The following is a 26,480-nucleotide window of genomic DNA, read 5'->3' as shown; positions in this document are numbered from 1 at the left end:
TCGTGTCTTTGCATTATTTTTCTATGTAATCTCATCGTGCGAAAAATGTGCATGTATAATGTATAATTATACACTGTAATTTGCATATGAACGCACCATTGCACTGTTCCAGCCAAACACCAAGGGTGTTCCTGCTGGTGCACAGGACTGGGGGCGTTCAGTGGCTCTAGGACTAAGACAGAGGTGTCTGAACCAGAAACGATCATAAACAATATATGCTAATGATACGCTAATCCTCTTTCTTGGAATGATTTTGAAGAACATCACACGATGACAGATAATGTCATCAGTCCTCTGCCTTCTACTACAGAGGTAGGACGACAACCTCGCAAAGGTTCCTCAGATAACGTACACCACGCCTACTTCAGGTAACGAAATGATGAAGACATGCGTGAACATCTATCAGCTGTGGAGAGACCACCAGGAGTTGCCTCTGGACTGCTCTGTGTGCTGAGGCAACCACAATAATGTCCTCTGTGTGGGCAGCAGCCAGTCACTACCACCGGTGGTGTAGCGTTCACGGTGCATCAATGTATGTCTGTCTGTTACTTCAAGGGAAGACGAAGTGTGTGTATACACACACACACACACACACACACACACACACACACACACACACACACACACACACACACACACACACACACACACACACACACACACACACGCAGCTGATTCTGGTCATTGAACGTGTCTTGTGTTTTATCACAGAGGGTGTTTTTTGTCTTCAGATAAGGTTAATGTTTGTGATGGCCAACTTGTTGAAAGCAGTGGTGCACCGCAATGCACGTGCCGTTCCCCAGAATCAGTTACCCCCCCTTTGAGGCTGAAAGTGATGAGTCACACCGGGATACATTCACGCTGAACATTCCGATGAGCGAGTAGCAGCCAGCTCTCACTGTGAGAGAGCCAACAGGGAATAATATAAATAGCTTTCACAGAGGTTTTTACATTATTGAGCCAAATCCAGTGCAGGGGAGTCTATTTCTATCTGCGTTCATCACTGAGTACTGTGAATGAGGAGGAGGAGAGTGCGGGTCAGCAGGCCTGTCAGGAGGAGGATGGCATTTAGACCTGCCTCAGCCTTGAAAGAGGCCATATGTGTGTGTGTGTGTGCTTTTTTTTCGGGGGTATTTGTACAGGCATGTGAACATCTGCCTCTGCATGTTTGTGCATGCATGTGCATAACTGTGTCTGGACGCACTGATGGATAAGACAAAGGATGGAGAGAGAGAGGGGAGGTGGGGGTGTTAAGTCAACCCCTCAGGCCAGAGAGGCAGTGTTGTCATCCTGCTCACACACACACTCTCCTCACCCCTCTCTCCTCACCCCCTCTCACCAATTCCACTGGTCAAGGACACCCAGTTGTCACAGCCTAAAGGGACAAACAACACGTTCAGTCCAAGCAGGTAACAGACAGGCAGCACCGACTGACAACAACAACATCCCCTCCCCCTCAATCTGCACTGATGAGTCTCGCACACGCACATTTACAAGAACAAAAACAATGTACAAATGAAAGTGCACGTACAATAATTAAAATAGTTTGTTTCCTTCATACATCACCAAGACTGCTTCGAAACAATCGAAAAGATATGTATTAAAATAATTGAAAAAAATAAGTGGAGACGGTAAACGACGCTTTGCACAATAAACAGTCTCTCCCCCTGAGTCTAGTGACTCGGATTTGTAACGTCTTCCAGTGCATTGAGCTCAGGGTTCAGTGAGGTTCAGTTGCATCAGATAAATAGTTAAAAACGTCAGTGCACACTTCCTCCTCTCAGGTGAATCTCCCACACTTCATCAAGTCTGGATCCTCTCCCTCAGTGTGGCTACGCCCTCTGCTGGCAGCAGGCTCACAGTGCTCTCATGTCAGACTGCACAGTTCCCGAGGGGAAACCATGTTTTCTTGTCAAGCAAGTTGTCCTCCAGTCTAATGTTGGTCGCAGCCACGAACGTCTTCTTGCTCTTCACCGTAACTTCCAGCACCATCCCATAGAGCAGTGGAACAAAGCTGTACTCCAGCTGTGAACAGGAGGCAGATGTTTGAGTTATCAGTTCTTATCAACTCGGCTCTGCATGCGGCCTCCACTGTTTGGCTTTTATCTGAAATCTGTGGTTTTCCTATTCACATAAAACATGCAACATAAAAGGGTGGTAAGAGGCTGTCAGAGCTGCAGGGTCAGAGTCCGCTGTGTTTAACGCTCAAAGATCTCATCACGCTCACACAGCGAGGAGAGCAGCGCCGCAGGCAGAGCTCAAGTTGGAAGTGAACGTTACACGCATCAGTCAGATTGAGTTTGTGCATCATCTCAAGAGGATCCAATACGTTCATATGGATTGATGAGAAGCAACATTATCCATTTGAGATTGTGTTTTTCGGCACCTGGTGAATTTAGGTCCAATATTCATTCGTTGTTGTTGATCTCCATCAACTCCTGAAGAAAGTATCTGGTTCTCTAGCTGCTGAATGATCCACTGTGTTCACAGCTATAGCCATGAACTGTGTCTGTCTGTTACTTAGAATCCTATTAAAAGTACAGTGTGTAGAATTTAGTGATATCTAGTGTTGAAGTTGCATGTTGCCACTGAACACCCCTCACCTCACCCTCTCCTTCCAAACATGACAAAGAACCTGTGGTAGCGTCAGTTGTCGCAAAGGTGTTTCGTTTGTCCAGTCTGGATTAATGTAAAATACATGGCAGCCTCCGTAGAGAGGACCCCCTCGATGTAAATATAAAGTATTTAAATATAAAGGGCCTTTTCTGGGATAAAGAAAACTACAATTCATACAATTTAGATGAAACAAACTAGTGAAAACATCATGAGGATTATTCTACATTACATTTCTGCCAATAGATCCTTTCACCTAAATCTTACACACTGGACCTTTAAGATTAAATTTTATGGATATAGCAAGTTTTGAAACTGTAACAAAGTCCTTTACAAATTAAAGGTAGAAGGAAAACAACATGAAATAGTTAAAAAGAAATTCAAACAATAGGAAAAAGTAAGTGTTAAAACCAGAAGCAGGGCAAAGCACACCTATAAATGTGTTATTAATGAGAATATGAAAATAAGTCTTTCCCTCGACCAAGGACGTCACACCATCATCTGCCTTTGTCTGTTAGTAGCAGGATTATGCTAAACTACTGGACAGATTACCACGAAATTTGGTGAAAGGATGTTGTATAGATTTGGGAAGAAGCCCTTGAATTTAAGGTACATTCAGGGGACTGAAAATTATGCTTCTTTTTAATTGGATGTAGATCAAATAAAAATCTGGATCTAGTGAATTTGAATGTGGTTTAATATTCTACAGCTTTCCTCATGTAAAGCATATGTTCTTGCAGTAAGGATAGCAGAGAAGGTGACGTACCAGTTCATTGAAGGTGGGGTTGTCATTATTGCGGACCACCTTTGTCCTCCTCTTAGAGCGCTCCTGAGGGTCTGGTCTCAGGCGCATAACCACGTAGGCGTCGGGGTTAGAGCCGTTCGCATTTTTCTGTTGAAAAGAGAAAAGGCTGCTCCTCAGCATAAACCAGTAAGCATTTCTACAAGGAACCAATTTACAACATTTGCAATGAGAATGTTAAGACCTGGTGCACACTAGAGGAGTTTCAACCCTTAACTGATTTTAAAAACATTGAAGTTCACGGACATAATGACAGGTTTAACCGATATCAAATTATAATCGTCTGAACACACGCCCAAGGTGGTTGGGCCAGAACGTCACAGCCGTTTCTAGGTCACGATTTCACAGAGGCGATTGCAGGGACTCACAGAAACTTGCGTGATCAAACATGACTTCAGAAGAAAAACAAACATGGAGGGGGATGAACTTTCGTGTGTGTTTTGTTGTGCAGCGAAAAAACAAAAAAGAAAAACAATCTGTGGAAGAAGTCATGGCTGAGGAGGGGGAATAATCTTTTGCAGCGTGAGTTGGAAACATAAGTCGACGCCTCCCGGTTACCTCGTTCTCATCGGCAGTTATGGATTTAGGATGATTCTAATCGATAATCAGAGGGGACAAAACTGATCAAAAATCAGCCCAATAATCCTTTAGTGTGCACCGGCCCTCAGAGTGAAGGAAACTCACAATGTTCTTCAGGTGTTTTACCAAAACCGAGAGCTTAGAGTTAACATAAGAAATGTAGAGCTGGATCTGTGGACCTGCTCCTGCAAAAGATCAGTGTGTCAGGGCCAGAAAAAGAGTTCAAAAAAAATATTCAGCAGAATCAACTTTCACATTCAAAATATAAATCTTTTCATTTAAATCATCTTTATTTCTTTATATAGAAAATTACCTGTCGCCACATTTTCTTGGACTTTGCCAGGGCCGTCCAGGAACAAGCTGCACACGAACTCATTCTGCAGTGAGATAAATGAACAAGTTAGAGCCAGGTAAATATCACAGGGAGGAATCAAGCAGTGATGTAGAGATGTAGAGGAACTCACTCCCTTGCATGGTCCCTCAAACAGCTGCTTCAGGTATTTATTCAGCAGCGACATCTTCCCAGCAGTGGTGAAGGACCACCTCGGAAACCTTTCAGGGAGAAGAGAGTGAAGACATGCATCCAGTTATTTTATAACCGTGAAAGAAAAAGTTAAGTTAAAATTAAAATAGCTGTGATATGTGAGCTGGATCTGTGCGTTGTTTTTTTCTTCACTTACTGGGGCAGCATGGATTCAATGAAGTATTTCTGTAGCTGCTTATGGATCAGCTCAAACTGCCCAAATGTCTTCTCACTGGTCAGAAAACCATCATCAATGGTTACTCTGAGGTCATACATCTGCAAAGCCACACATCATTGAATAATATTATGTACAATTTTCCTTGTTCAAGCACACAGTGTACTCCAAAATGTGATTTATTGCAGTATCATATTTATTTTTGATACAGTTAATAAGTGACTAGTTATTTTCATATTGTCAATTATATGTGAAGCATTTTGAATTGAACCTGCATGAAAGATGCTATATCAATATATTTTTTTTACTTCAGGGGCCAAATAGATTTCAGTAAAGAACTTTGTCACACACACACACACACACACACACACACACATATATATGAAGAAATGTACGGCTTATTCAGGAGGAAAGACGCCTGCATGGAAGCAGGACATGGATACAAAATAATTCTGCTTCTAAAAGCCCATGGTTTTGGTTACATGCCCTTATCATCAAAACTATCCAATCTCGTTGTCTTTTGCCTCACCACATCTTTTTCCTTGACCTTGAATCCCTGGATGACAGCTTCTTGGATGTTGGTGCTGGGAGTGGGGATGCTGTCCCTGGTTAGCGGTTCTTGCTTCTTCCCTTGGGCCATGTTGTGCGTCAGGAAGTTAAACTTGACTGCAACACAGCCCATGCTCTCCTTGATCTTCCTGCATCAGGAGGGACACAAACACCGATAAATACAACTGTGTCTGATAACTTGCATCCAAAAGATAAAACAGCAGATATCAAATTTGTGTGATGCACATTAAATTACTTTGTAAAGTAGGATGTGGCCTCCAGGTCGGTGTCATGAGGTCTGAGGTTGTTCTGGACGTACTGCAGGTCATTAGAATCCTTCAGTTCTGGCATACCAGCATGCAGCATCTGGTCGCCACATTCACACCATGAGCGAGAGTTTGTTATATAAAACATGATCTATTCTCAGATATAACTGTGAAGTTATTATTCAGCAAAGGGCTCACCAGCTCCAACAGGCTGAGTATCAGTGCCGAGCGCCGTCTGATTTTGTTGTAAGCTTCACAGCAGAGCTCCACGAAGCGATGCAGGCGCTGAGGCTTCTGCCCCCCGCCTGTGATGAAGTGCTGCATCTCAGATGTAAAGATGAAAGGTGAGCGGTCCCTATCATTGCAACATAGAGTGGGAGGGGGCTCTTGTTAATTCACATTGTTGTCTTTGAACAGGGATGCTGGAAGTCTTTTCGAGTTGGGGATGCTGGGATCAAGTCTATATCATGCATATTCTTATTCATTTGCATGACCCACACTATTTTATACACGTTTTAGAAAAAGCAAACAATCAGCAAACTCTGCTTTAGGTTCTCAAATTATTTTTTTGACACATTAAATACACTGTTAGCAGCAAAAATCCACAATCTTTTCAGCTCGTGTTTAACGTAGAAAAGCCTGCAACTATGCTACCCTTAAAATGTTACTGTAGAAAATATACATTTCTTTAATTGATTTTAGAAAACCTCTTTTCCCTGCATTTGCCCTCCCTCACCAGTAGGGTGTGCTGCAGCCACCCCCACCTCCAGCATCCTTGTCTCTGCTACTAAAACAGTAAAGCCAGTAATTTCACTTTGACAGTGCTGCTTGCCTTTTTATCGACTTGCCTTTTAAAGCCTCCAAACTTCTGCGCATTCCCCATAATTTTGCCAAAGTCAATGTGGAACATGTGTCCGCTGTGTTTCAACATGATGTTGTCGTTGTGGCGGTCGCAGATCCCCAGGATGAACGTGGCCACACACCAGCCTGCGCACGAGTGGATGAAGTTCATCACAGCCTGCATTTACACAGTGGAGCAATGTTACACAATGCACGACAAACTGAATAATCAAGAACGATCAATGCAAACAGGTCACATTAAAAATCGTGTGTAACCTTTTCATAGTCCTCCTTGGTTTTGTTCCATATGTGGAACCACTTCTCCAGCGTGTCCTCCCGTAGGGTCCCACCCAGACCTGACTCCTGATGAATCTTCCCCAGGGTCACTGCCTCTGGAACCACTTCCACCAGACCTGACAGCCGCATAGATTAGAAACATAGAAGTGAGGTAAACATTAATTAACACAGCCACGCAGATATAACACAGGAAATATTCATATACAAATCAAACTGACCCTGATCTGTGCCTGTGGACAGACACCTGTAGGTGATCATTTGCATGTCCAGTCCCTCCTGGAGCCAAACCCTGTCCATCACACGGACTATCTGAAGCACCAGCATGTCCTGACGCAGGTTGTCTCCTGTCTGAACAACACAATACACTGAGTGATGAAAATGTGTCTCTTTGACATGGTACTTAGAGTATAAGTACCACGTCACGTGTAGCAATATGAGCGAGCTGTTCGGTAACCAATTTTAATTCCCTTAGAAGGGAAATCTGGGGAATAAAGAACCACATTATAACCAACTAATTGAACGATGGTGGAGACTTGTCTGGCTGTGCAAGATGATTACCAACCTTGCAGATGACACCGACCTTCTTGGCCAAAGGGTCGGTGCAGACGAACGTGATCCCCAGAGGAGCAGCGTTGGAGTTGTAAAACTTACAGGCCTGAAGGTAACACATCAAAGGAGGAAACACTGAAATAGTACAATGCTGAGTGTGTATGAAATAAAAGTAATGAAATATAGTTTGTCAGGGAATCTGTGACCTACACAACGTTTGATAACTTTAATGTATATGAGAAACCTTTAAGAACTGGGAGATGAGCATGTTAACATGCAATTTAACGGGTTTTACCTTTTCTTATGACTGGACTTTGTCCTTGTAATCGAGTATTTTTCACACGTTTCACACATGTACTCAAACTTTTACTTGAGTAAAGGATCTGAATACTTCATACAACACTTCACAGCTTCATTCCTTCCTTCAATTATGTCACACATTCTCTTGTGTATCTGACATCCCAGGTGGATTTTCTTTATCAGAGAACCTGTGATGACTTCATCTATCAGTAGTTTACATCCCTCTAAAGAACACAGCAAAGATGGCACTTTCACAATACTTCCTCCTCCGCAGGCATTTGTAAAAAACGCTTAGAAATTCTTGGAACTTTCAAACTTTATGAATGAAACATGAAACAAGAGCATTGTATCACTGATGTTTGTGGCTAACTTTAATCTCCTCAGAAAGTCTGCAAAAACACACTTACCATTTGGTTTCTAACAAACACATTAATAATCCAATTCTTTATACATTTCTCCTAAACAATATTAAAAGATATCAAAGCTCACAAATTCCCTGACATTGGTGTAATGTGTTGTGAAATGTTTTTACATCCAAGTCCACCGCCTTCACACGGACGGCAGGATCCAGTGGCAGACCACAGGTGATCCCGTCTTTGAAGAAGCTGCCAATCTTCTCCTTTTCTGTGTTCACCACAGTCTGCGGACAAATTCATCAAATTACAAACAAATTAAAATAAAATGCCAAACTTGCACAGTTAGTCACAAAGAGTAGAGGATTATGCGTGCATGATGATTACAGACCTTACGTCGAGCCTTGTCAGCAGTGCGGACCCTGTCAGCCACCTGCACCAGCTCGGACACCAGGTGCGTTTCTTGCTCCAGCTCCTGCCTCAGTGTCCGACCACAGCAGTGCAGCAGCGCTGCCTGAATCTTACTGTACCAACTCTGATAGTAAGGGTCAGTGTGAGCATCCTCCAGCAGCCTGTCAACATAGAAACATTAAAAATTATAAAAACTTCGGTGATCAAACAGCAGTGAAAAATACAGAACACAAACACACACACAATAATACGAAAGCATAGATTTATTCTATAGGCAGAAATTTAATATAAAATAATCCTAGTGATGTTTTCACTAATGTGTTTAATCTAACTGTACAAAATGTTGTTTTCTTTACCCTAAAATGAGCCCTTTATATTCAAATACTTTATATTTTCATCAGGAGCAGGTCCTCTCTACAGAGGCCCAGACTGGACAAACTCAACCTTTTGAGTTTTTATGACAACTGAAGGCTGCCACAGGTTCTCTTTCATGTCCGAAGGGGAGGGTGAAGTGAGGGGCATTCAGCTGCAACATGCAACTCCACCCCTAGATTTCACTGAATTCTACACACTGAACCTTTAATGCATTATAGTGACTTTTTTTATTTTCATGCAAACTTTGATTATATTAATATTTTATGCTTGAACATGTTTGAGTGGATGAAACTATCAAAGTTATTCTAAATCTACGTCCCCTCAGTTTGACATCTGACTCGGTCGCTCACCAGTAGAGCTGCTGGGCGATTCGTATGTTCCTCAGTGATCTCTCCAACAGCAACATCACCAGAGGTCCTTCCAACTCCCACTCACTCTTCAGAGCCTGCAGGACATGATGACTGAACATACATGTCATTCATCACACTACTGAGGAAAGTAACAAAGTGTGACACCCACACTACAAATGGTTTGGTCCTGTGCTGAGATATTTACTTATGAAGCTTTGCGTTAGTTCATGCAGGACACAGTGTCATGTGCTCAGCTGTCTGCTACCGAAAGATGCTCGTCAGCCACCCACCAATCACAGCTCATTCCCTCACCAAAGCGGTCCCTTTAAATACGATCTCATCCTCACTGCTCCTTGCTCAGCTACACTGCCGCCCACGCCTGCTGCCGGCAACTTGCCTCCATGACCCCAGCCTCCACCTTTGTAGCACCGAGTCCAAACACGGTTGTGGTAAGCGATATTCATCCTAAATAAAGGCACATTGCCTGCTACACCCAACAGGGGGTTCTGCACATGTTCCCTGTTTTATCTTAGCACGCTGCTTGGCTAATTCAGGGAACATCCAAGGAATGGAGCCTTCACTGCCAATCAGAACTGTATCCCCATTTGCAACAAATGGGTAAATCATGACAAAGTGTTCCTGACTGAAATAAGGATATGGATAATGTGGAGGTGTGTGAGGGTGTTGGTGTTTTTACCTGGACCAGCTGTGGCAGAAACTCCTCCAGTTCTCCATCAGATATCTGATCAAAGTAATGAACCGCAGCTCTCCGCACAGTCTGATCATGAAAACTGAAAAAAGATGTGTTCAGACTGATGGAAACATAAATCATGGTTGTGATGTTCGACAGGTCTGCCTGTTGTGTTGAGTTCACTGTCCCTAGAAATCCTTATATCAAACTAGAATGGCTCACAGTAGAGCTCATACATCTGCCAAGGCCAAACAGGCCCCTTCAATCAAACCAACAAAGTTCACACACTCATAGATATCAGTTCCATTAATGTGCTTTCAAAAACTCATTGAATTTTGGTTCAGATCCAGATCAGAGGGCAAATCTAAGATTTTTTTTATAACATTGCAAGATTTGGCCTTTAGTTAAATTTTTTAACATTTTCACTGATTTCCGAGATAATAATTCATGGATCATGATGAAAAAATACCAGGCACATTTAGGGGACTGATATCTATAAATGAGTGTAATTTAATGTGGATCCAAATAAAAAGCTGGATGTAGTGAATGTGGTTTCAGCTTGTTTCAGCTGCTGTATGGTAACAACATAAAAACCTTTGAAGGTTTCAGTGTGTAAGATTTAGGTGAATGGGATCTATTGGCAGAAACTGAATATAAAATAATCCTAGTAATGTTTTCACTCATGTTTAATCATCTAAATTGTTTATTTTTCCCTAGAATGGGCCTTTTGGATTTAAATACTTTATATTTACATCTTGAGCAGGTCCTTGAGAAAGGTTGCTTGTTTTTTTTTTTTTCTTACTGTAGTCCACAGTGGACTAAGTAAACTTGTTATGCCAAGTGAAAGCTACCACAGGTTCTCTCTCACGTTTGGAAGGGAACTTCACCACTAGATGTCACTAAATTCTGCACAAAACCTTTAATTCAGAATTACTATGTTTTGCTTCAACTAAGTCTTGCAGAAGGCTTAGGTAGAATACATTTTCACTAAAAGTCCTGCAGGATTGTTTTCAATGTTTATTCACAAATCTCTAGTTGAGAACTCTAATGTGGCCCTACCTGTAGGTTAGTTTTAATTTAAGGATGCTGTTGATGAAGGTATGTGCTCTATTGAGTGCAGGTCTAGTTTGTGTATATAAGTCAGTGTAGTCTACCTGTCACTGAGCAGGAACAGCGCCTCCTCAGGTAGATGAATAGGCCAGTTCTCTACAACAGTATAGATCTCTGTCAGGTATTCAGGCTTCCACTGGAGAACTCCCCCCAGCATCAGGTGGAGGAAAGTGCTTTCTTTGTCACCACAGTGTCGCTTCTCCCAGAGGAAGGTTTTCTCATTTTCTGTTAGACTGAGAGAAGAGATCTTATGGTTAGAGATACAGATACAGAAGAAATCCAGGGAAAATAATTCTCTCTTTAGTTAAATTGTACATGCTCAAAAAACATAATATTTGAGTTGTTTTCTTCTACTCACAAACAGAGGCAGTGCTTCTTCGAGACGTCCAACATTTTCTTTTGCAGCTCCGCACACGGCTGAGTGAACATGACTGAACCAGGCAGGGCGATGGGCCTCTGATATGTCCATTTGAAGTGATTTGGAAACTCAAGCTGGAATAGAGCAATAGTGGGATGACGTATTGTGCAGGTAATGTGTTGTAGTTTGGTGTTTTGCTCAACAGGGGGCAGATTTGTTCAGTAGTACTAACCTGCAGTATGACCCCAACAGGTTGAGTGTGGCTGTCGAACAGGGCAGGGGAGGGAGGAGCAGGGATCCAGGCCAAGGTGGACAGACTGAGCAGGACGGTCCCTGTTACCAAAGTCCTCCACACACACAGCACACACACTGTCTGTCACTAATTACTGTATTAACTGTTGTGCCGTATTAAATGTTTTAGCACAAAATAATAAATTAAACAAAGCACTTTGTAGAATCATAATAAAATGTGTAATAGCAGAATTCATAGACATAGATTTAAATCATATGCAAAATAAGATCAGTTAAATCGGTAACAGTAATCAATACCATACCACATCCCATAGTAATCCGCTCAGTAGTTATTATGTAATGTTGCTTATTTACACAAACAAACAGAGGATAGTGGTGAAAAAATAACCAAACAAACAAATCATTTTAAGCGATGTAGTTTAGGTTTAATGACAAAGTGTGTATGTCTATGTGTAATTAAATTGGTTGCTGAAAACTTTCATTGCCCATGATCCTCTCAATACCCTCCTTGAAACTGTCAAAGAGGTAAACAAAGTGTAACACAATGAGAAGTTAGATATGTATCCAACACTGGATTTGTTGTGGGCAACTTACCTGCTGGTGTAAAGAGGTAATACGGCCCAGCCGAGAAGCTCAGGGTTCTTTCCTTTCTTCGAGCCTTTCAAGTGAAACGTCAACATGCTCTCATAGGGCAGCTGCTTCACTGGAACAGGGAACACCATCCTGAAATCAAACACATGCATGTGCTGTCATAAACATGCTGCTTATTTCTATTTAGGTTTTCTAACATCTTTTTCTTTGTTTGTTAAGCTTAACTCTTATAATAACTATAATAACAACTCTTTATCAATGAATTCACTCATTACTCAATAACAAGTGGTCAACATTTGCTTCAATTGTATTGGATTTGGCTGCAACGCTGTTTACCCCTTTCTTCTATTGTCCTCAAATTTGAACGAAAACAATGGATTTAATGTGGATTATTTGTCATGCACACACACGTGAGGGCAAAAACAAAGCTGTACAAACAGAGCCTGAATCAGATGCAAGGACGGAAAGCAAAGATGATACATCTGAATCTATTTCAGTTTTTTTTAAATCAGTCAAAATGTAAAACCTATGACAACAAGGAAAAGAGGGACTTGCTTGAGTCCAGTTAACCATTTTTTAAGCACTTGGATATACCGTGACCTGGATGACTGAGAATCCTCACAGACAAGGAAAGAGGAGGATGAATAAGACAATTTGTTTAGTTTTTTTTTTACAAATTTTACTCTTACATGCGGTTACACTGGATCTTGTTTCCATACGACAAGGCTGTACTGATATTGTCAGAAACGCCAGTGTCGCAGATCTTCACTCCTCTGTACGTCAACTCACAGGAAACAGAGAAGTGCTCATACCTATGAAGAATAGAGAGAAAACAACAAAAGCCTAGTGTTGATATCAGGGGTGTGGTTTACATTTGTGTATCTGTATTTGTGCATACATAAGTAATGTGACCACGTACGTGTTGAGCCAGGAGAGCTGCAGTTTGTAGAGAGCAGCGATGTTGAACTGGAAGATGTCACCATTGTCCTCGACGTCACGTGTTTGCAGGTTGCTGGCGACCTCCTGACCTCTGAAGTCTGACTGGAAGTTGTCAAAAAAGAACTGCAGCACTTTGAGCAGCGCCCCCCGCAGCATGAGCACCGCTACAGTTCAGAACACAGAACCAACATCAAATCAAAAGGTTAGTACATCAATATCTTTATTACTTATTCAATTATAATGCAGTTATAGTTATAATACTAAGGACATATTGGCAATGCCCTCTGTTTGATTTCATTGGAGAACCAACCCAGACAAACCAGTTCCACTCTAATATAGTTGATAAACAGTTACTCACCACTTTCAATCTCATCATGACTCTGTGAAAAAGAAAATGAGGAAATACATTGTATCAGTTCATCAGTGGAATGAGGACGTGATGACAGCTTTTGGTCCATTATAGTCACAATACCTCAGCAAAGTATTGTCCATACAAAGAAAGTAAAGCCACACTGTATGCATCCACCAACCAGTGCAGTTTCAGTCTACACAGATTAATGCATACATAGACAAACTGGTCAAAAGTTAAAGAATTTCACAAAAGACAGATTTGTGATATCACATTAGTCCAAATACAGAACCTAATCAGTTAATCTGTGAGTCTAAGTGAACATTTGTGCCATCGCTGTTACAATCACTACGATAAAATGTTCACAAGGAAAGAAATGTTTCTGTGAGGTTCCAGAGACCTTTGACCTAAAAATATCTAACCAGGTCATCTGTGAATCCAAGTGAATGTTTTTTCTGGAAAAAATGCTTTGTGAGGTCACAGCTACCTTAACCTTGAGCTACCAAAATTGAATTAGTTCATCCTGCAGTCCGACTCATTGTGTGGACCACATTTGAAGAGATTCTCTCAAGGTGTTTCGGGGAAATCTGTTTACAAGAACAGGATGTACAACCAGAAAACATGATACTTCGCTGGTGCAGAGGCAAAAAAGGCAGAGGGCTGAATAATTGACAGGACTTCTGTACTTGATCACACTTCATATACATGTCTTCTGTGTGTAACATCTCACCAACTGTGTGGGGCTGAGTCTGTTGAGCCAACTGATGATGTCCTCCAGCTCCTCACATGAGAGTCCACACAGAAGACTTGTGATGGTGCGAACTCGACCCACAAGCACATTGATGTTGATCCCTGACTATAGTTATGAAGAGATCACACCCAAGAATCAATGATCAAAACTCATAAATATGTGTTTGTGTTTCAGAGTAATAATACACCCAACCATCATGTACTTATACTTCTTTACTGACCTTATTTTTTATGATCTCTGTCACCTCTCTGTTGTAGCTGCTGAGCACATCCTGCAGGCTCAACCTACGACACACACACACACACACACACACACACACACACACACACACACACACACACACACACACACACACACACACACACACACACACACACACACACACACACACACACACACACACACACACACACACACACACAGAGAGAGTCATGTTTTCTACAAACAGACATTGGTTGATGGATGACCAACTGAACGTGTCATTGTCACTGACACCAAAAGCTGACGTGGGATTCAGGACCGTTTGTAATCTTACCTGCAGGTGTCAAAGAGACAGGCAGGACGCAGGGACTTGTACAGCTGACACGGGCTCATGTCATCCGCCCCCTGAGAGAAGAAACACACATTAACTGGCTGCTTTGAAGGACTGTGGCTGTTCTTCTGTGGTTTTGAATAAATGTAGAATCATGAAATTGCAGTGGAATGTTTGTTTTGAATTTTTATCAGTCTGACTCGAAATGACACATCAGTTCACCTTTATCCTGTTACATTCCTGTGGCTGAGCGCCTCCAGTCATGACGTTATGTGTAAACAAAACAAAGTCAAGAAATCAGGGTGGAGGACTTGACGATAAGACACTCCTTTACGGTAAATGGTCTGCACTGTGCGTGGGAACAGAGCCAGAGTCTGAAGTGACTTACATCCCTAGAGAGACGGTGTTTGAGGGTGTTCACGTGGAGCAGTCGCAGGGGGACATCTAGTTTGAGCTTGTAGTAGATCTGAATAGTGTTGTGCATACCCAGCAGCTCCTCACTACAGACAGAAGAGAGAAATTACAGTCAGAACACCGATTTGTGGAGCATCATACACTAGAACATCATGGTACATACGTAGGTAATTCGTGTATAAGTGTCTTACTTTTGCAGATACTCCTCGGAGTCACACAGTTTTAGAACGTAATGCCCACTTGTAGCAGGATCGAGTTCCAGCAGCTGGAAGATTTCATGGATCAGACTCTTCACTGTCCTGTTCACTGGTTAAAAGACGAGAGTTCAGAGTGTCTCTATCGTTGTGAAGACACTTATTGACATAATGCATTCACTAGCCCATTACCTTAACCATTACAACTAAATGCCTAATCCTTACACTTATCTTTAGTCCCATTGAATTTGTTAGGACCAGCCAAAATGTCCTCACAAAGTCAAAATGATCACATAGGATTCAACACACACATAATATCCCCACATAATAGAATGACACTCATCAGAGTGAGGCACTGAGTAGAGTCGCCTTATAAAACCGGTTCATGGACAATAGCACACATTCACCCATAAGTTATGGAAACAAAAACATTGTCGAAAGAATGTTGAAATTGATTCATGAAATGTGTTGACAATGATAAAAAATCCAGAATTTCCAGCCTTGTCTGGTTTGTTTATGTGTAAGAGAGAATAGTACTTGAAATATAAAGATAGGCAGAGTGAGTCAGTAGAGTGCAGACCTCTGTCCAGACCCAACCGTCCCCTTTTGTTGCATAATCCTGCAAACTAACAAACAAACTAGAATGAAACTCAGTAGAGCACATAACCCCAACAAGGCCCAATCAAATTTCACTCACTAATAGATATCAATCTCCTAAATATTAGTTTTTCCATCAAGATCCACAAATAACACTCTTCAAAACTAGTAAAGTAGTTTGATCTGGGAGAGGTTAAAATGAAATGCATTTTAAATGTATTGACCAGTGGCTTTTCTGTCAAATGTCTGTACAAGGTCTTGATTTGTTTTCTAAGTCTGACGGATGTAGATGTCAGTTCCTGTTTCAAAGTAATTCATATATTAGTCTTGCATTTATTGGTTTGTGTCTTGTCATATTTAAAACTTTATTTCTTTAATAAATCTGCAGAAGTAGCACCTCTTTCCCTTGTACAATGCAAATAAAGGTTTTCTATTCTATTCAGACATACTCACAGCTATGGAGGTGCGTCTGTGTTTTGCTGTGATTTTGCAGCATTGAAACTCTTCATATGTTTTTCACTGCCATACCTGCAGATGTAAGTATAAGACACCAAGGTTTTAAGTACCTCTGTGTGCCTGAGGGTGGGTGGGGAACTGGTAAATGAATATCTTACCTGTGGTGGGGAAGGGGATCTGGTTATTGCCCCACTCTGTGGCCAAGCTGACCGTCACCTCCACCTGCTGCAGCAGGGCAGGGTGGACCTGCAACACTCGACCCCACAACACGCCTGAGTTATGAACGTTGTCCGTGTGTTTGTGCCGTGACATCAGCCTGCCAGAGATGGTAGAGACAAACAGGTTCCCAGTTTGAACTTGAAACTACTCCAAATATTTAAGTTTGGTATCATTCTCTTACTTGGAAGTTGCCTCACAAAAAGAGGAAAGTCTCCTGGTGCTGCCCTGTGGAGTGTCTATTAGTTTGATCGTCCAGAGCTCCTGATGTGAAAGTAAAAACAAACTCAGAACTCTCTCTCTGATCTTACCACCTCTTGTTTGAGTGAGTTTATTCAGAAGATAAGGAGCTTTTTGCCTCACATACTCACATTAGTGTCTATTTCCGTCCTGGATCGGTTGAGTTTGGGAACTGGCTCGGGGAGGTCACAGGAAAACTGCTTTCTGAGGTGGCTGAGAGGTACTCGTGTCCTAGGGGGCACAGGGGGGGCTGCATGGCCTTCTTCCACCCAGGGCAGAGGCCTGGTTCGGGGTTTAGGCTGAGGCCTGCGGAGTGGGGGAAGCTCACTTGTGTTGTGGTGGTCAGTGATATCAGTGCCTCGAGCCAAGAGCTGACCCGCAGGTTGTGGCTGAGTTTCAGGCAGGCAGATGACCTCAGTGAAGGAGGTCTCACACAAAAGTGCTTCATCCTTTTCCTGAAGCTGTTCAAGGTTCTTGTAAATGTGAGTTTCTTCCACTATCAAAGGCAGGGGCAGGTCAGACTCTTGTGTCTGGAGTGTTTCATCTTGCCTGGCAGGAGGATCCATCACATTGTAGAGAAAAAATCCTCCTGGTTTGGGTTATTTCACACTTTTAGTGCGTCCTAAAAGAAACACAAAATGCATTAACTTTTTATTCAACTTCCTTTTCATACGAATGAATGAATCACTTTAGTGTATGACCCTGAGGACACTACCGACAGGACCAGCAAGCTGTTTTATGACTCAGGGTTTAGAATGTGTCTAATCATTAACAAGCTTTCGAATCTTAACAGAAAATCTACCTGAGCGCGCCACTGAGTTGAGAGCAGTTAAACATAAGTGAAACTTGAAAACTTAAAACTTTAACCTTCCTTGTACTTTACCTTATACACAACTGAAATGAAAATACTGCTCAGTAAAAAAAAAAACTACAATCCAAACTCTTAAACATTGAATAAACTGAGACTCTCACGTTCACTGTGCACACTATATACGTTAAGGTTAGTTCTTAAAACTCAGATTGATGTGTTGGTTGGAAACTCACCATGAGAGCTCAGGTCTCATCCAGTGTCAACACAACGAGCGTCTGAGGGAAACCAGGCTCAGCAAGTTAAACCAGTACGTTACATAGAGAGGACTGCATCTGTGCCTCTTCACCCCTCCCACTGCCAACACTCAAGCATGCTCTCTCTCTGCTGGAGGAAACACAGTATTACACATATTTGTATGTTCAAGATTCCTTATTTAGACATTAGACCATTCAATGAAATTGGCACAGCAATTAATATCAAGCACAAATATAGAAACTGCACACAAAAGATGAAGGTCAATCATAAGAATTCTGAAAAGTCATTATTTTCTAAAAGTAAAAATGAAAAATATCAAAAAATAAAAATACATACATACATATTTTTTTTTTTACTTTCTCTCTGCTGCTACAACTCCATCCTGTGTATTCATGGTCTGATGTTGTGGTAGTGGACTTTATTAAAATAATAAACTAAATAATCCAGAGATAAGAGATACATTGTCAATATGGTTTCATGAGGGGACTGTTGGGCCTTGGTAGAGTTAAACACACTCTAATAAGTGACAATCTATTCTCTATTGAGTTTAATAAACACATGGATCCAGTTGAACATCTTCTCCTCACACAGGAATGTGATTGAGCAGGTTGGGTTATGTCAGAGCTGTATGTGTGAGTGTGTGTCTCCTTTCAGCTGAGGACTTGAGGAAAACATGCGTCATAAACTCAATTCTGAGCCTTCCTGGTTGATAGAGCCCATAGTGGCCTTTCACTGACAATGACAGCGACTGCGATCCCCTGAATGTCTCACTGAGGTGTCAGCTGGAGCATGCAGCACAGGGGTGTGCTGTGTGAACGATGGAGGACGAGATGGGACAAAGAGAAATGTATTTCAACCACACTACGCCAAACATTTCACCTACAAATCCAACGCCTGGATTTCCTACTTACAGTGTTCTCATCCCCTTTGTGTTGCTCACGCTGATTGGATGTGCTGCTGCAGTGGTAAGAGCACCTCTGTTTTTTGAGCTGGTTTTCATTGTGCATTTTGGGCTTAGTGTTAAGTGTGTGTGTTGTTTTACTTCTCTGCAGGTTCTGTATATTAGGAAGAAATCAAGGTGCGTTTGATTTAAGCAGCCTTTTCTGATCAGTTTAATCTTTTTGGTTCTGTCACAGATTGGTTTATGTGTTTCTTTCATTGCTTCAGATTAGACGAGCTACGTCACAGGCTGATTCCTCTGTACACCTACGACCCCGCAGAAGATGAGTGGAGGGACGCTGACATGGAGGATCAGGAGTTGGCTGTGAGAAACCGCTAAAACTTGACTCATTAATGAAACCACATTTTCTATCATATCGTCTTTAAATGAGCTTTTCTTTGCAGGAACCTTTGTACAAGGAGGGAACACTCTCCTTTTCATCTGGTTATGGGACTTGATAAGAGAAGAAAGACCACAGATTTCTTCTTCGAGACTTTGTTACCTCCGTTTGTTTGTTTGGAAGCAAGATAACATGAAAACAACTGAACAGATTTCCATAAAACCTGGTGGAAGGATGGGACATGGCCCAAGGAAGAACCCATTTTATTTTGGTGAGGCTCCAGGCTTTCTTTGACATTGTTCTTCTTTCAGGGTTTTCCATGATTTTTAGAAGAAGAATTCATGGATCTTGATATTAATGAGTGTTTGCAATTTGGTGCAGATCCAAATAAAAATGTGGATCAGCCTCACTGCCTCTCTATGGCCAGCTCCCACATCTGATTCCTTAGACTGTGCTTGTGTGGTGTATAATGTGACCCTTGGTTCTACCTCTAAGATCTTCAGTAATCAGGCATATCAGCCTGGACGAGAGCATAATTTTCTTCCCCCCTTTTCTCTGTTTGTCTGTTCATGATAATTTAAAATAAGACTATTATTATCATTACCTTTTATTAAAAATGAAAATGCTTGCTCTCTTTTTGTGTGATGTCACACCATCTCACCTCAATAAACTATTGAAACATAAACATCTGGATCTAGTGAATTTAAATGTGGTTCCATAAGGGGACTGTTGGGCCATTGCAGTATTGCAGATGTTTAACACATGTAGCTTATAGTTATTTGGAAAGTGTCTTGAGGACAAATCTTATAGCAAATAAATAAAAAAAATGTTAAGGATCCTGTAGGAAAGGTTCTTTTGATAATCAAATGAATAAGATAGAAAAAGACCAAGTCAAGTAATAAAGTAATTTCTGTAATGGCATTGCAGCACACCAGCCACTAGATGCCAGTGTAATCAGGTCTTATCACTTATTTAGAAAATCATTTTAAAATCAGGTAAAAGTCTTTTGAAACGTAAGATAAAAAAATATTTTTGGTCAATAAGCTAAAAGTTAAAATATTTTGAGTTTTGTACTTTTTTCTAAAATTACTTACAACTCGTGCTCAACGGCCTCAGAGTCCCAGCTGCCTGTGTTTGGTAATCAGCGGCCGAGGCCTCACAGGTGGACTCCTCATTGCAGACAGGAAGATGGGATCACACAGGAGCAACAGGTGAACAACACACCTACACTGAACAACGGATGAGTGGAACTTGGTGCATCAAAGCATGTCTGCTATCATTCCTGTGTGTGTGTGGATTTACATCAGACGTCACTGGGGGCCACATTGGTTCCTGACCTCCATCTTATTGGCCACAGCCCTGCTCCTCCCTGCTCTGAGCGCGGACACCCTGGTCTGTCACTACTGTCCCCTGCAGCACAAGGACAAATCCTGCGGAAACATCACCAGCCAGTGTCTGCCCGGTCAGCGCTGCTCCAGCTCCACGGCCCGCTACGGCGCCGTCCACGTGCTCTCCGCTCAGGGCTGCCTGGACGGTGACCTCTGTGGCTCCCATGAGCTCATGTCTCACAGGGGGGTCAAGTACAACGTCAGCCACTCCTGCTGCTGCATGGACGAATGCAACGGGCCGCCAAGGTCTGACGCCGGCCTGAAGAGGCTGCTGGGGATAATGAAGAACAAAGCACACAACGGAAACATCACTGATGTTCTCAGGGAGCTGGCCTGGGACTCGTGTGCAAATTACACATCATTAAGAAACAACATACCTGAAACTGCATAACAAGGAGGCTGCACAGGAGAGGCCTGTTGGTCACAAGCTCTCAACTGAGTCTCTGATGGGAACATGTGGTCACATGTGTTCTTTAAAAAATTAACATCTGTGTTTTGTGTCTTTACCTTTTTTACTCCAGAGAGAAAAGGGTGGATTTGTCAGCCATCCTCCTGATCTAATCCCAAAAAACACATCCACCCTTAAAAAAAATATATATATATGAAGAAATGCTGACATTATCTGTGTGGTTACTGATGAATGCAGCTCAATAAAATCAAACAATGATTCAGATCCCTCTTTGGTGTAGTTGCTCCGATACAGAACAGGTGTGTTGGGGGTGTGGTCTGTGCAGAGAGATCTGGACTCAGTGCTGAGTTCACCTGGAGAAGAGTTTTAACTTGTTTCAATAGATTTTTATTGGATTTAAAAATGTGCAGGTGAGTCATTGTACTGCTTTTTTCTATGGTTAAATTGTGTTTCTGCCATCAGAAGGTACAAACGTCTAATGTGACAATCAGGAGACATCACTGACATGTGGAGCTTTGAAATGTCAATCGACAAACTTTGTCGGAGAATTTCTTATTGATTTTTATTTAGGCTCAGAACAAATAATTCTGATTGTTTTGTTAGTGTGATGAGCTCTGTCAAGTCTGTGATAATCAACTAATTGCTGTGACTTGATTTTGGCTGGTAGGTCATTAACCTTAAGGAGTCTAGAAACTAAGTATTAGCAGGAATTTGAAAATAAGTTGTCAAGAGAGCAACATGGTGGTTGCACTGTTGCCACAAAGCTAAATGGTTCCAGGTTTGAATCCCGGTGGAGGTTGTATCTTTCTCCATGGATTTTCCATGGGTATGCCATCTTTTTGCTGGAGTCCAACACATGCAGATTGGGGCTGGGGACATTTGGGACTCTAAAGTGGTAGGAATGAAAATTGTGTAATGGGAACTTGTGATTATAGAGCTTGACCTCAACTGTTTTCTCACTGGTGCCCTAACATGATGGAAGATTGATACTAAATCATGAATGCACTCTGAAGTCTTATGTTTTTTTACTTCAATATTAGGCCTAGATGCCAGAAAACCAGATATCTCTTTTCTTCTTGCAGGCTGACCATGTTCCAGCTCCTGCATGTTCCTGTGTTGTGGTTCCACCTCCTCTTCCTCCCCTCTGTGCTGTGTGACAACCTGCGGTGCTATTACAGCCCCATCCTGGAGAAAGAGGAGAAGTTCGAGCTCATTGTGACCGAGTGCCCTCCTGACGAGCTGTGCTTCAAGGCAGACGGTCGCTACGGCAATCACAGCGCCTTGTCGGCCAGGGGCTGCATGGCAAAGAGGGACTGCGAGCAGGTGCACAAGCATCGCTTCAAGGGAACCATCTACACCATGAGCTATGCCTGCTGTGACGGACCGTACTGTAACTCCTGCCCGGTTGTCACAGCCGGTCTCCTCTCCATCACTCTAACACTAGTCAGTGTAGCTGTGGTGGTCGGCAGCTTGTGACCACAGACTCCTGACGAGCGTCGTCTTTAATCTAATGTCACTGTTGATAATGTGGACAAGAGATCTCTGCAGCCTCAACATGAAGTAATGATGAAGGCCAGCACAAGCGTTATCTGACCCTGTGGTGTGCACCACAGTGATGGCAGATGTCAACATATAATTTTTAATCATTTTAAAATCTAATCTGCTATAATAATGTTTGAAAGTCTGTGAATAAATATTTTAAATTTTACATTCTGTGCTTTTTTTTTTACCTCTGCAATGGAGGCTGTGTTTTCACTCCTGTCCTTTGGTTTATAAGCAAGATTACACTTAAGGATGTGTTAGATCTGGAAAGAACTCATACTGTACATTTTAGGTGTGGATCTGGATCAGGAAGTGGATCTAGGCTTCTTTTCTCCACCTTTTTAACATTATAAAGTAAATTGTGAGGTCGGGCATTTTTCAACATTTTCCCTGATTTCTAATTTACGGATTATGATGAAAAAAATCAGGCATATTAAATGGACTGATTCGAGTGCAATTTGATGCAGATCTCAGTGAATTTAAACTTCAGAAAGGGACCGTTAGACTCGGAGGTCTCGGAGGTATGAGATCTACTGAGCGACAAACTAGTTTTCAATATATTTTGTCTACTTCTCACTCACACACACATTTGTACTTCTATCTTAGTGAGGACACTAAATTTGCTCTGATGTATAAAAATATGTCAGCGAGCTACACTGACATGTTGCTTTATCACAACCAACAATAACATGAAGGAGTGCTTAAGAGATACAGAGGGTGCAACCCATGTATATTATTCCACAGCTGAAAACAGTCCCCAACAGGTTTACTGGGCTTGGAGGAGTGTGACAGACAGAAGGAAAGTTGGCAAGTTGTTGACACTAAGAAAAAGTACATAGACACACATCAGGTTTATCTGTAACAATGAAAGAGAGCAGCTGAAGCAACGTGTACAGTATGAGGTTTGGACAGTTCTTTATTTCCCTTTTATAAGGCTGCTGGGTCTCCCCATAGTGGATATACATATATATACAGGAGATTGCTATACTGGAGTTACACTGAGGGCAAGAGGGTCCATATTACACAGACTTCAAAAAACAACACTAATAGAGCCTCACCTCCAGGTTTCAGAAAATCAGCAGAGAGAGAGAGATGGAAAGGAGGGAAACAGCACAAGAGAAGGAGGAAGAGGGGAGATGATGCAGTCTGAGAGCCGGACTCAACTGCCTAATAACTTAACACTAAAAAATAACATACAGATTTCACGCACAGTGCATCTTAAATAGGTTACGTGAAGAACCATTTACCATAAATATCTGTATTTTCGGGAACCAACATATATATATAAAAAAATTATAAAAAAACAAACAAAAAAAATCATTGTTCAGTCTTTCATTTTTTTTTCTTATTTTCTCCTTTTCCTGTCGTGCAAATCATTCTTTCGTTCCTTCTTGCAGAGGAGGCCGGGCTGTTTTTTTCCCGGCCCGGCCCCGCGTCCGTCCTGGATAAAACAAGAGAAAAAGGAAATGGAACCCAGCACCCCCTCTCCCTCCCTCTGTCCCTCCCCCCACCTTAAAAGCATATGAATTAGTAGAAAACGAACGAACGAGTGAACGGAACACCACAGTCAACTCATCACGAAAAGAACCCACAGACACACAGAACAGCAAGAACACAGTACTTTTTTTTTCTTCTTCTTCATCACCGGTATTCCTCTTCATGGGTCGATATCGTCGTCATCATCATCATCACCATTGTGGTCTCTCTCCTGACGGACTGGTTTGGCGGCAGTGGAGTGGAGTGCACCCCCCTGCTCCCCCTCACTGGGAGGCGACTCTCCAATTGGCTGGTCAGTTCAGCAGTGATATATTATTTTATTATCTCTCTAATTTCACAGTGTGGCAGGAAAAGCAGGGTGAGGAGAGAGGAGGGGGAGTGATGGGGGAGGTTAGCCAGAGGGAGGGATGTCGTGGGTGGAGACACGGGGACCACAGCAACAATTAGAAAACAACTAGAAACCCCCTGACCATCCATGAAAAAGAAAAACTTAACAAAATGTCTGCTTCACTCCTTTTCCTCAGAGTTTCATTCCCGCCAACCCATGTGGTTGGGAAGGCCGCGGTTGGCTGGCGTTAACTGACTGGATGGCCCGTGTTGCTGGCAGAGGGTAGAGGGCGAGATGGGCGAGGGGAGTCTAAGGCTGACTGGAATCCACCGGTGGATGGGACTCAGCAGGGCGATACGTCGTCAGGAGAAAAAAAGGATGTGTGTGGCGGGTCGATGTGTGCTTGGCAGGTCAGAGAGCGGATCCCTTCTTGGTTGGGTTCAGGCACGCAGTCGCAGTGCCCGCCTCTTGCGGCTGTAGTAGTGACGCACGCCGGTCTGTCTGGCAAAGTTCATCATGTAGTTTTGTTTGCGGGTGCTGTGAGGGGGATAAAAACATAGTGAAAGAGGAAGGGAGAGAGTGTGAGAGTTAGTGACCAAGAACAGGGAGCTAAAAATCCACACTTTCCCATGCACACACTCTGAATCCATGCACGCAAACACATGATTGGTCGTCTTTCGTTTTCTCTCACACATCCAGGTACATCATGCTGGTATTTTTAATCATGTTTCAGCCAAAACCTCAAACACTCAATGACTGCACTAGTCTTAGTGGGTCGGAAGATGGGTGGTGCTACTCTACACAACTTGGATTTGTTTATGTTCTGCACGAATGAGAGGCGACAGTGAACATTGCAGCAGGACTAGCTACATAATGACAGACCATATGTCACAGGACGAGACACGCAACACAATATTTACAAACATCAACTTTCACAGACACTAGAGGGGGAACTCTGAGTGTTTGAGGTCAGAGTGAACCGGGGGAAAATTAAATAACTAAAGAGAGTGCAGGCTCGTGAGCAGAGATGGGGGTGGTTTCGAAACTAAAGAGACACAGAAAAAGCTACGGAAGATCGCGCTTGCTTAGCCTGTTCATTGCCTCTTCCATCCAGCAGGGCGGTGTCAGTGAGCCAGTAGTGCAGCCAGGGCAGGCAAGGGGCCTCTGCGAAGCGGGGGGGGGGTGGGGGTATTAGGAAGGGTAGGGAGGTGGCTGGTAGGGGGATGGTGTGTGTGTGTGTGTGTGTGTGTGTGTGTGTGTGTGAGTGAGTGAGAGATGGCTGTGGAGGTGGAATGAAAGGGATGGCTGGTAAATCGCTATGTTTGAAAGTGTGTGTGTGTGTGTTTGTGTGTGTGCGTGCATGTCTGTGTGCGTGCATGTGTGTGTGTGTGTGTGTTTCTGACATGACTGACAACTCAGAGACCCTGTTCCGACCTGGTATTAATGTCCGTCCCGAGAGATCCAATCACAAGTGGTCAGTGCAAAGTTCATCTGTTCACGCCTAATATTAAAATGTTCTCCCATAATCAGATCTCACTTCCCCATCATTTGAGTTCTCGCAGAACAAATTATGCTGTTTTTACCCAGTGTGTGTGTGTGTGTGTGTGTGTGTGTGTGTGTGTGAGTGTGTTGACCCGAGAGGGAGACAGAGAGAAATAGATAGAGCGAGTCAGGTTGGGCTAAATGAAGTGATGAAAAAATAGAAATCATAAGGTACTGGTCAGTGTTGATATTGTGGCCACAACCATATGAACGTATGGGGACTGAGAATCATAAAGACTCATTGGGAAACTGCAGCAGGTCAGAGGACTTCAGCAAAGTGGGCGGTCCTTCAGTTCCCCAGGACGGATTTGAGTTCAAACAGAGAACAAAATGTAAACACATGCGTGGATCTCAAGATGCGCTGAGGATGTGTTGGGTACATCCAGACCTGAACTCGCTGACCACTTGTGATCGGATCACTCAGGATGAATGATAACATCAGGTCAGAACCGGGTCAGTGGGTAATGTGCTGTTGTCCTCAGACAGACACACAGCCATGAGTGAAAAAGGAATGGAGAGCTGTCACAACAGTTGGTCCACAAAGCCATGCAAGGAGCTGGATGGAGGCTGTTAGTCCAATGAAACTCAATTTTAAAATGCGGTGTGAGATGCCCTGCATTGTAACTGAGCTTGGTACGTGGATGGGCAAAAAAAAATCCTTTTGTCATGGATCTAGAGTGAGATAAACTCTGGACTCACAAACTACTCATCACCCTTGTCTGTTTGCTGGTTGATTTTTGTTTGTAAGCAAGATTA

General features: G+C 42.6%; 4 protein-coding genes across 8 annotated transcripts in view; 2 read left to right on the top strand and 2 right to left on the bottom strand.

Moving 5' to 3' along the window:
* Positions 1 to 566: 566 nt before the first annotated feature.
* On the bottom strand, positions 567 to 20,249 carry pik3c2g (phosphatidylinositol-4-phosphate 3-kinase catalytic subunit type 2 gamma). 2 transcript variants are annotated; one of them, XM_020078151.2, is made up of 34 exons: positions 20,113 to 20,249; positions 17,717 to 17,867; positions 16,804 to 17,294; positions 16,617 to 16,696; positions 16,375 to 16,532; positions 15,161 to 15,275; positions 14,944 to 15,055; positions 14,559 to 14,629; positions 14,244 to 14,307; positions 14,003 to 14,128; positions 13,282 to 13,303; positions 12,904 to 13,087; positions 12,674 to 12,796; positions 11,988 to 12,116; positions 11,374 to 11,488; positions 11,142 to 11,275; positions 10,828 to 11,016; positions 9,680 to 9,773; positions 8,983 to 9,077; positions 8,238 to 8,418; positions 8,026 to 8,133; positions 7,207 to 7,299; positions 6,863 to 6,992; positions 6,624 to 6,760; positions 6,356 to 6,525; positions 5,706 to 5,862; positions 5,498 to 5,607; positions 5,222 to 5,390; positions 4,675 to 4,793; positions 4,459 to 4,546; positions 4,308 to 4,371; positions 4,100 to 4,179; positions 3,380 to 3,505; positions 567 to 2,025 (listed from the first exon to the last, which is right to left on the bottom strand). In XM_020078151.2, the coding sequence occupies exons 3-34, from the start codon at positions 17,236 to 17,238 to the stop codon at positions 1,873 to 1,875; spliced, it is 4,131 nt and encodes a 1,376-aa protein (XP_019933710.2). In that variant the 5' UTR covers positions 17,239 to 17,294; positions 17,717 to 17,867; positions 20,113 to 20,249; the 3' UTR covers positions 567 to 1,872. The 2 variants fall into 2 exon arrangements, with proteins under 2 accessions (XP_019933710.2, XP_069384788.1); XM_069528687.1 differs by lacking the exons at positions 16,617 to 16,696; positions 16,804 to 17,294; positions 17,717 to 17,867; positions 20,113 to 20,249 and adding an exon at positions 16,214 to 16,288 and having other exon boundaries at positions 16,375 to 16,508.
* LOC109624277 (small integral membrane protein 29-like) lies at positions 18,377 to 19,926 on the top strand. The gene is made up of 4 exons (XM_020078830.2): positions 18,377 to 18,703; positions 18,791 to 18,816; positions 18,906 to 19,002; positions 19,083 to 19,926. Exons 1-4 carry the CDS (start codon positions 18,557 to 18,559, stop codon positions 19,134 to 19,136), a joined length of 324 nt encoding a protein of 107 aa, XP_019934389.1. The 5' UTR covers positions 18,377 to 18,556; the 3' UTR covers positions 19,137 to 19,926.
* bncr (bouncer) lies at positions 20,115 to 22,523 on the top strand. Of its 3 annotated transcripts, none has more exons than XM_020078739.2 (2): positions 20,115 to 20,229; positions 21,898 to 22,523. In XM_020078739.2, the coding sequence occupies exons 1-2, from the start codon at positions 20,207 to 20,209 to the stop codon at positions 22,289 to 22,291; spliced, it is 417 nt and encodes a 138-aa protein (XP_019934298.2). In that variant the 5' UTR covers positions 20,115 to 20,206; the 3' UTR covers positions 22,292 to 22,523. The 3 variants fall into 3 exon arrangements, with proteins under 3 accessions (XP_019934298.2, XP_019934300.2, XP_019934301.2); XM_020078741.2 differs by lacking the exon at positions 20,115 to 20,229 and adding an exon at positions 20,801 to 21,225; XM_020078742.2 differs by lacking the exon at positions 20,115 to 20,229 and adding an exon at positions 21,308 to 21,478.
* Positions 22,524 to 23,255: 732 nt separating this feature from the next.
* reln (reelin) overlaps positions 23,256 to 26,480 on the bottom strand; it is a 270,001-nt gene continuing 266,776 nt past the window's right edge. For both annotated transcript variants that reach the window (XM_069528562.1, XM_069528563.1), the window contains exon 65: positions 23,256 to 24,719. The gene's annotated coding sequence lies outside the window, so the exon portion shown is untranslated. The remainder of the gene's footprint in view (positions 24,720 to 26,480) is intronic.

Source organism: Paralichthys olivaceus, chromosome 7 (assembly GCF_024713975.1).
Source record: "Paralichthys olivaceus isolate ysfri-2021 chromosome 7, ASM2471397v2, whole genome shotgun sequence".
In the NCBI taxonomy this organism is placed as follows: domain Eukaryota; kingdom Metazoa; phylum Chordata; class Actinopteri; order Pleuronectiformes; family Paralichthyidae; genus Paralichthys; species Paralichthys olivaceus.
The sequence above is the reverse complement of the archived record's forward strand: the minus strand, read 5'-3'. Positions and strand labels throughout refer to the sequence as shown.

Coding starts and splice junctions, on each gene's coding strand:
- pik3c2g (XM_020078151.2), bottom strand. CDS start 17,238: ATGGATCCTCCTGCCAGGCAAGATGAAACACTCCAGACACAAGAGTCT. Junction 11,276..11,373: donor CTGTTGGGGTCATACTGCAG/GTTAGTACTACT, acceptor GCTCTATTCCAG/CTTGAGTTTCCAAATCACTT. Junction 3,506..4,099: donor TAAAACACCTGAAGAACATT/GTGAGTTTCCTT, acceptor TCTTTTCAACAG/AAAAATGCGAACGGCTCTAA.
- LOC109624277 (XM_020078830.2), top strand. CDS start 18,557: ATGGAGGACGAGATGGGACAAAGAGAAATGTATTTCAACCACACTACG. Junction 18,817..18,905: donor TATATTAGGAAGAAATCAAG/GTGCGTTTGATT, acceptor TCATTGCTTCAG/ATTAGACGAGCTACGTCACA. Junction 19,003..19,082: donor TGGAGGATCAGGAGTTGGCT/GTGAGAAACCGC, acceptor TTTTCTTTGCAG/GAACCTTTGTACAAGGAGGG.
- bncr (XM_020078739.2), top strand. CDS start 20,207: ATGGGATCACACAGGAGCAACAG. Junction 20,230..21,897: donor GGATCACACAGGAGCAACAG/GTGAACAACACA, acceptor TTCTTCTTGCAG/GCTGACCATGTTCCAGCTCC.